General features: G+C 47.1%; 1 protein-coding gene across 1 annotated transcript in view; it reads left to right on the top strand.

Moving 5' to 3' along the window:
* EMP1 (epithelial membrane protein 1) overlaps nt 1–7033 on the top strand; it is an 81549-nt gene extending 74516 nt beyond the window's left edge. Inside the window, exon 5 of the mRNA XM_069652749.1 lies at nt 4550–7033. Coding sequence (XP_069508850.1) covers nt 4550–4707 — 158 coding nt within the window. The 3' untranslated portion in view covers nt 4708–7033. The remainder of the gene's footprint in view (nt 1–4549) is intronic.
* The last annotated feature ends 2645 nt before the right edge of the window (nt 7034–9678 follow it).

Below are 9678 nucleotides of genomic sequence, written 5' to 3' on the forward strand. Positions count from 1 at the left end.
CTTATCAAGACACTGCTATCATGCATAGCCTCACCCCGCCGACTCTATTTCCTCTCAAGACTGCTATCATGCATAGCCTGTTCCAGCGTACTCTATTTCCTATCAAGACACTGCTATCATGATTAGCCTCTCCCAGCCTACTCTATTTCCTATCAAAACACTGCTATCACGCATAGCCTCTCCCAGCCTACTCTATTTCCTATCAAGACACTGATAGCTACTCCATTTCCTATCAAGACACTGACATCATGCATAGCCTCTCCCCACCTGCTCTATTTCCTATCAAGACACTGCTATCATGCATAGCCTCTCCCCACCTGCTCTGTTTCCTCTCAAGACACTGCTATCATGCATAGCCTCTTCCAGCCTACTCTATTTCCCATCAAGACACTGCTATCACACATAGCTCTCCCAGCCCACTCTATTTCCTATCAAGACACTGACATCATGCATAGCCTCTCCCAGCCTACTCTATTTCCTATCAAGACACTGACATCATGCATAGTCTCTCCCAGCCTACTCTATTTCCTATCAAGACACTGCTATCAAGAAAAACCTCTCCTGCCTACTCTATTTCCTATCAAAACACCGATATCCTGCATAGCCTCTCCCAGTCTAAACTATTTCCTATCAAGACACTGCTATCATGCATAGCCTCTCCGACTCTATTTCCTATCAAGACACTGATATCATGCATAGCCTCTCTCCGCTGACTATTTCCTATTAAGACACTGCTATCATGCATAGCCTCTCCCAGCCTTCTCTATTTCCTATCAAGACACTGCTATCATGCATAGCCTCTCCCAGCCTACTCTATTTCCTATCAAGACACTGCTATCACGCATAGCCTCTCCCCACCTGTTCTATTTCCTATCAAGACACTGCTATCACGCATAGCCTCTCCCCACCTGTTCTATTTCCTATCAAGACACTGACATCATCCATAGCCTCTCCCCACCTACTCTATTTCCTATCAAGACACTGCAATCATGCGTAGCCTCTCCCCACTGACTCTATTTCCTATCAAGACACTGCTATCATGCATAGCCTCTCCGACTCTATTTCCTATCAAGACACTGATATCATGCATAGCCTCTCTCCGCTGACTATTTCCTATTAAGACACTGCTATCATGCATAGCCTCTCCCAGCCTTCTCTATTTCCTATCAAGACACTGACATCATCCATAGCCTCTCCCCACCTACTCTATTTCCTATCAAGACACTGCAATCATGCGTAGCCTCTCCCCACTGACTCTATTTCCTATCAAGACACTGCTATCATGCGTAGCCTCTCCCCACCTGCTCTGTTTACTATCAAGACACTGATATCATGCATAGCCTCTCCCCACCTGCTCTATTTCCTATGAAGACACTGATATCACGCATAGCCTCTCCCAGACTACTCTATTTCCGATCAAGACACTGCTATCATGCATAGCCTCTCCCCACCTGCTCTATTTCCTATCAAGACACTGATATCACGCATAGCCTCTCCCGGCCTACTCTATTTCCTATCAAGACACTGCTATAATGCATAGCCTCTCCCCGCTGACTCTATTCCTTTCAAGACACTGCTATCATGCATAGCATCTCCCCACCTGCTCTATTTCCTATCAAGACACTGATATCACGCATAGCCTCTCCCGGCCTACTCTATTTCCTATCAAGACACTGCTATAATGCATAGCCTCTCCCCGCTGACTCTATTCCTTTCAAGACACTGCTATAACGCGTAGCCTCTCCCCATCGACTCTATTTCCTATCAAGACACTGCTATCATGCATAGCCTCTCCCCACCTGCTCTATTTCCTCTCAAGACACTGCTATCATGCATAGCCTCTTCCAGCCCACTCCATTTCCTATCAAGACACTGCTATCACACATAGCTCTCCCAGCCCACTCTATTTCCTATCAAGACACTGACATCATGCATAGCCTCTCCCAGCCTACTCTATTTCCTATCAAGACACTGCTATCATGCATAGCCTCTCCCAGCCTACTCTATTTCCTATCAAGACACTGCTATCAAGAAAAACCTCTCCTGCCTACTCGATTTCCTATCAAGACACTGCTATCATGCATAGCCTCTCCGACTCTATTTCCTATCAAGACACTGCTATCATGCATAGCCTCTCCCCGCTGACTATTTCCTATCAAGACACTGCTATCATGCATAGCCTCTCCCCACCTGCTCTATTTCCTATCAAGACACTGCTATCATGCATAGCCTGTCCCAGCCTACTCTATTTCCTATCAAGACACTGCTATCACGCATAGCCTCTCCCCACCTGCTCTATTTCCTATCAAGACACTGCTATCATGCATAGCCTCTCCCCATCTGCTTTATTTCCTATCAAGACACTGCAATCATGCGTAGCCTCTCCCCACCTGCTCTGTTTCCTATCAAGACACTGACATCATGCATAGCCTCTCCCGGCCTACTCTATTTCCTATCAAGACACTGCTATCATGCATAGCCTCTCCCCGCTGACTCTCTTCCTTTCAAGACACTGCTATCACACATAGCCTCTCCCCACCGACTCTATTTCCTATCACGACACTGCTATCATTCATAGCCTCTCCCCACCTGCTCTATTTCCTATCAAGACACTGACATCATGCATAGTCTCTCCCAGCCTACTCTATTTCCTATCAAGACACTGCTATCATGCATAGCCTCTCCCAGTCTAAACTATTTCCTATCAAGACACTGCTATCATGCATAGCCTCTCCGACTCTATTTCCTATGAAGCACTGCTATCATGTATAGCCTCTCCGACTCTATTTCCTATGAAGCACTGCTATCATGCATAGCCTCTCCCCGCTGACTATTTCCTATCAAGACACTGCTATCATGCATAGCCTCTCCCAGCCTACTCTATTTCCTATCAAGACACTGCTATCACGCATAGCCTCTCCCCACCTGCTCTATTTCCTATCAAGATACTGCTATCATGCATAGCCTCTCCCCGCTGACTCTATTTCCTATCAAGACACTGCTATCATGCGTAGCCTCTCCCCACCTGCTCTGTTTCCTATCAAGACACTGACATCATGCATAGCCTCTCCCAGCCTACTCTATTTCCTATCAAGACACTGCTATCATGCATAGCCTCTCCCCGCTGACTCTATTTCCTATCAAGACACTGCTATCACGCATAGCCTCTACCTACCTGCTCTATTTCCTATCAAGACACTGATAGCACGCATAGCGTCTCCCGGCCTACTCTATTTCCTATCAAGACACTGCTATCATGCATAGCCTCTCCCCGCTGACTCTATTTCCTATCAAGACACTGCTATCACGCATAGCCTCTACCTACCTGCTCTATTTCCTATCAAGACACTGATAGCACGCATAGCGTCTCCCGGCCTACTCTATTTCCTATCAAGACACTGCTATCATGCATAGCCTCTCCCCGCTGACTCTATTTCCTATCAAGACACTGCTATCACGCATAGCCTCTACCTACCTGCTCTATTTCCTATCAAGACACTGACAGCACGTATAGCGTCTCCCAGCCTACTCTATTTCCTATCAGGACACTGACATCATGCATAGCCTCTCCCAGCCTACTCTATTTCCTATCAAGACACTGACATCATGCATAGCCTCTCCCAGCCTACTCTATTTCCTATCAAGACACTGCTATCATGCATAGCCTATCCCCACCTGCTGTTTCCTATCAAGACACTGACATCATGCATAGCCTCTCCCTGACCACTCTATTTACTATCAAGACACTGCTATCACGCATAGCCTCTCCCCACCTGCTCTATTTCCTATCAAGACACTGCTATCACGCATAGCCTCGCCCCGCTACTCTATTTCCTATCAAGACACTGTTAACATGCATAGCCTCTTCCCGCCCAGCCGACTCTCGCTCTTACCAAGACACTGCTCTTTCCCAGTCTGCTCTTACCCACACTAAGACACTGGCAGCAACTAAAGCCTTTCCCAAACCATTCTACCTCCTACCAAGACCAGACCATAATCTAGTCTCTGCCAGCCTGTCCCAAACAATGAGCTATACAATAAGGCATCTTTCAAAGATGGCACAGCTGCGTCCAGTGACACTGGCTTAGATTCCGGCCCTGCTCTGGGCGTTGACTTTGAAACAGCAACGCGCACGCGCAGCTATTTTTACTGTAACACTGGGTGCACTCAGATCTCGTGGCATGGTCCTGTGACAGAAAAGGTTTAAGGGGGCGGGGGTCCGTGGGGATTGGGTTATGGTCATGGGCAATGCATCTTAACATTCCACACTATACCTATTGGCTGATCACCAAGATAACCTTTTCAGGATGCACAGTGCGAACAGCAGGTTTTCCAGAAGCTGAACTATTCACTAGGCCAACAAGGTCCACGCATTTCCAAACTCAGCCAACTGTATATATAAAAAAAAAAGCAATGCTGGGGTGTTTTGCATATTTTATAAATCCATTTCATGTATTTTATTGCTTTGAACTCCAATGTATTTTTGAAATGAGCACTGTCTGATTGCCGCAACCGCCATCTTAACTCTCCCGTTTGTCCTCTTGTGTAGGGTTGTGCATATTGATCGCAGCGTCCATCTACACCGCACGGTTTCCCCAAACTTATCCTGGTGGGTGGTACCACGGCTACTGCTTCATCCTGGCCTGGGTCTGCTTCTGCCTCAGCTTCCTGACGGGAATCCTCTACCTGGTGCTCCGGAAGAAGTAAGGGCCGCCTGTCAAGGCAAGGGGGCCTTCTCTCGCGGCGGAGCACGGCGCAGCACAGCACACACATCGCAACCACCAGCTCCTCCCAAGCAGTGCCTGAAAGGAAGGCAGCAGAGGAGCAGCGGACATGCGCGCCACGCGGAGACAGCCGCCATATTTACAGGAATCCCTTGATATATCATCCGTGACAGTGACGCACAACAGAACTCACTCCAAACCCCCTTCGCCTTATTTAAACCAGCCTTTGATTAGTAACCCCAACATGAAAATACCGTGGGCCAAATTCTTGTGTTTGTGGGTCAAATGTCTATGCATTAAGATCTGGCTGTCAAACATAAAATTGCTGTTACATTTGGAAAGAAATGGTAGGAGCACCCAGTAGTTTAATGCCACCCTTCCTTATAGTGGTATGGACACGATGAAAGAGGCAGGGTCGGTGAAACTGGCTGATGAGATTAGTTAAAAGGATATGCAGCTGCACAAGGATGACATGCACATTTTAGGAAGTCTCCAGTAGGCCGGGCACCTGCAAATCCCAACTGTGCCTGAGCGCCAGGTCTCTGCTGCTTCATTATTATGCCCTACACTGTAGTGCCCCCTCCCTGGGTCAAAGTCTGCAGGATCTCTAGTTTCACTGTCCCCTTCTGTCACAGAATCAGTAATACATATGATGCAGGGAATCATAAGAAAGTGTTTCTGGTATGGCGGCCTGATGGCTTACTGCGCATCGGACGGGCGGTGTAGCAATATTCTGTGGGCTCCATCAACCCTAGATGTGGCTACATATCCAAGTCATGCTTTAGATTGGAAGAGCACTTCGCTAGTGCGCAGGAATGCCAGAACAAGCCCTCTAGTGTGAAGTAACTCGGGATGGCATGCCCCCAGCCGGACGACGATAGCAATAGTGAGACATGCATGAGTGTCACCTTCAACAGAGCTCGGGCGAAGCGACACACCATAGAGGATTAAGGCGGGCCTTGACTGTTGCGTATTCTAATCGTGCTGCAGTAGGGGCCTCAAGCCTAGAAAGTCTAAATATCCCACAATATTGCTGCAGAACCTCAGTTTTCAGAGTGGGGTAGCTTACTGCACTCTATGCTGCACTCTGAGTGTTCAGAGAGCCCGCCCGCGCCCACGTTCAGCAACATCAATGAACATTATGGGGTTTGGACAACTCTCGCTGTAGGTCTCCATTTCTTGGTAACTCAGAGGCCTCTGAAAATCCTCTTTGAACGTCTCAAGCTGTTCCAGCTATTCCAGAGGGGCTTCCGTCCTGAAATGTGAGGGCGTGAACACTCCTCACTGGAACATGCTGTTGCACGAATCCTGCACTTGGCTCAGTGCTCCATTCTGTTTACACAGGTGTGGTACCAGACAACATAACTAACTTCTCTAAGCTTTTAGACATGCACTAATCATGTAAACAGGTTACTCTGCATCAGGGCATGAGGTTTCTGGTCAAGTTCTGATGCCCCTTCCATTGACACAAGAGATTGCGCACAACTGCAGCATCGCGATGTCGATCGGCCATGAATGTAGCCATCCACAACCCTGATCATGGAAGATCGCTTCCGGTCACAGTGCCACAGCGATCATGCCCGCCATCACTCAAGCCATAAACACAACCACAGGGACCATTTGCCTGTGCACGTGTAAGAGCAAGGCCCACTTACATACAGTGACTACCATAGTGACGCAGATGCAGTTCAAAGGTCTCCGCCTGCCCAAGTACAAGTCACAGGTGCCTTATTGTTTAGGTACAGCTACTGCCTCGTCACCTGCTCAACTAGTACACCAGGAAGCTTGACCCGAGTAGGGCCTATTGAAGAGGAGCCATGTGGTCCTCTCTGTGTTGGCATGCAGAGGCGTTGCTAGGAGGAATCTGAGGGGGGAGGGGTAAAGCCCCAGGCCTTTTGGTCGTAGCCCCAGATTGAATCTCAGAGGCTACAACCAAAAGGCGAGCGAGCCCCGAGTCATGACAGTCCCAACATTAGCGTAGCCCCGGATCTTTTCCAGACCTAGCAACACCCCTGATGGCATGTGTATTCTAATACCTTGGCCAGCTTCACTTTGGACCTAGGCTTATAAAGCAGGGTGTCATGTGTTGTGCCGAAGATCCGAACATGCGGATGCCATTATCCCCTCCCAGTTTATGCATCTCCCATTCCCTGCCAGCTACACATACAAATTGCCTTCAACCGTCACACATATCCAAATGCTTGACTGTTTCTTTTGACGGAATATGATCTTTGTTGTATACACACAATGTAAATATTTTGATACAAATGTCTATGACTTTAGGAATAAAGAAATATTTTCTGCTCTCACACGTGCCCAGCTCATACTTCCAGTTTCCAAGAGGTCTTGGTGAATGTTATGATTTTTCCCAGCCTTCATCCAGAGGGACGGCAGATGAGGACAGACTTGGGTAGGTCGCCAGCAAAAACGGCTACCATCGCCATGCTCCAAGAGAAAAGCCTGGCTTCTGAAATGTGCTCATGTTTTAGAAGCAGGCCAGGCAAAAACATCTCTTCAGAAGGGAGGCTGGGCACAATAAGCCAATTGTATTCGCTCTCCTCTCTTGCTTTTCCACTCTTTTTGACTGCTTACTCTCTGTTTCTTCCTTTTCCTACCTCCTCCCCTCCTCACCTTCCTTTCTTCTATGCACTTACTCTATCAGAATTATCCCTGGACCTAGTATGATAGAAACCTCGTCTGTCCACTCCCCCCAAGCCCCCCCCAGCACTATCTGAAATGTCGTCAGGCCTAGTACAATAGTCACTTGTTTTGTTCCTCCCCTCCCTTTCTGCACCCCTCTGCCTCACCTTTTGTTTTTCTCCGGCTCTACCAGAAACGTCGTCAGGCCTAGTACGGTAGTGGCCTGTCTGTTTCCATTTCCTAACCACTCTCCCCCTCCCTTCCTTATCTATGTCTTAGCTCGATAGTTAATTTCACATCCTTACTGTTCATGGCCTGTAAGAATGTCATTGTATTTTCCCTTGTTCCATCCCTTGCCTTGAAGCGCTTTGAAACCATTGTGTATAGACGCTATATAAATAAACTATCATATCATCATATCATAACCAACGCAATTCGAAAGAACCAGAAAATAAATTAAAGATTGTCATACCTATAATACATACGTTTTTCCTAAAGAAAGGAAAAATACACCATTTAAATAAACAAATATCACTGTTTTATATAGCACACCATGCCAAATTCTTCTGTCTTCCAAGCACGTTAATACTAGGTATTAATACTGCTCAATTTAATGGTACTCAATGTATCAACCTCAGAAGGGTGAAGCGCGTAGCCGGCCCTGCTGAGATTGGAACGGGTGTTGGGTTGTGGGTGTGTGGTTCTACAATGCACACAAACCTAGCTGTGAATCCAACCAAGTGATACACAACCCGGGACACAGTGATATGGCATACTAAGAAAACAATTAGAAGGATACAGTTGTAAGACACAGGTCGAAGGATAGGGAGAGCAGCATTACAAAGGACGAGCAAAGGCAGGCCCCGTTTTCATCCATTTGTTTTGCTGATGGATGCCCAGCTGGCCCCCACTGAGTCTCACACCACCTGACCTTGCTAACTGCACTGTTAAGTCCCTCTGTCCTGCAGGTTGAACACAGGTATCTGGGAGCAGCGCTTAACTCGCTAAGCTATCTTGTTGGATAATTAATGAGGGATTTCATGCAGGATTCGGTGCGACAGAGGGTGGGTCAATTAGAATAGACCAAAATCTGACTAGGTTCGAGCGTAGGGTGTTATACCAGCATCAGTCCTGGGGTTAGACGTGGCAGATGCATTGCTATAGAAATAGTTATTGGGACATTGCCTCAGGAGCACACAGACATGTGGACGACCAGAATATGTGCTTCATGATGTCCCGGCTCTGTTGCTCCAATGTCAGCCCGGCCAACTGGCTGCTCATGGTCACTCTGTTACATTGAGACCTAGACCCCAGGCTGGAATTTCTGCGTCACAGGATGCCATTAATTCATGCTGGCTCGTTTGCAATCATTTACTCTACAGAATTTTCACTCTGAAATTAAGAAGAAATGTTTTCAACTCCTCGATCTTGCCAATTTCATCCTTGTTTTCAACTCTTCGATTCTGGTTTTACCAATTTCATCCTTATGATATGATATGGCATTTGTAACGCGCCTATACACAAGTGTTTTCATCTCTTCGATTTTGCCAATTTCATCCTTGTTTTCAACTCTTCGATTTTGCCAATTTCATCCTTGTTTTCAACTCCTTGATCTTGCCAATTTCATCCTTGTTTTCAACTCTTCGATTTTGGTTTTTCCAATTTCATCCTTGTTTTCAACTCCTCGATTTTGCCAATTTCATCCTTGTTTCCAACTCCTCGATTTTGCCAATTTCCTCTTTTTGGGTTTCGAGTTCTTGCAAAGAACTGTCTCGGCAGATGCCTTCTGTGGGAGTTTAGGAGGCCCCCAAGACCCGCAGAACCTGGAGTCTTTGATCACTCCATCTTAGGAAAGCAAGGATATGTCAGGGCCTCAGAGCCCAGCATCTTCAGCAATTCAAAACCTCTTCTACCACAGCAAACTAAAACGTAGCAAAGAGCCGCAATACCCGCACTCCCTTTACACTGTGGGGCTCCGACTTGCAGTCAAAGCCTGTCCCTTATCACAGGAAGCTGCTGGATGTCCCACATGGCTTCTAAAGATTGATCCATAGCAGATGCCTCCCAGCTTCCTGTAGAACTCTAACAAAGGACTACCTGGAAGCGACAAAGACCATTGGCAGGGCTTATTCAATTTTTATGTAGAATTGGGAACATGTAACAGGAACCCTCTCAAAAAGATAAGGGGCTCATGTTTGTCAGTGGCGTAATGTTAATTAAAGGCGTAAGGCTTTCACGCCTTTCATGCACGCCACACCACCTTTTCATTAATTTGTATGGAGGCGAGGAAGGGCAGAATGCAACTTGCGTGTCT

The sequence above is a fragment of the Ambystoma mexicanum genome, chromosome 3p, assembly GCF_040938575.1.
Source record: "Ambystoma mexicanum isolate Mex_15411 chromosome 3p, UKY_AmexF1_1, whole genome shotgun sequence".
Classification (NCBI taxonomy): Eukaryota; Metazoa; Chordata; class Amphibia; order Caudata; family Ambystomatidae; genus Ambystoma; species Ambystoma mexicanum.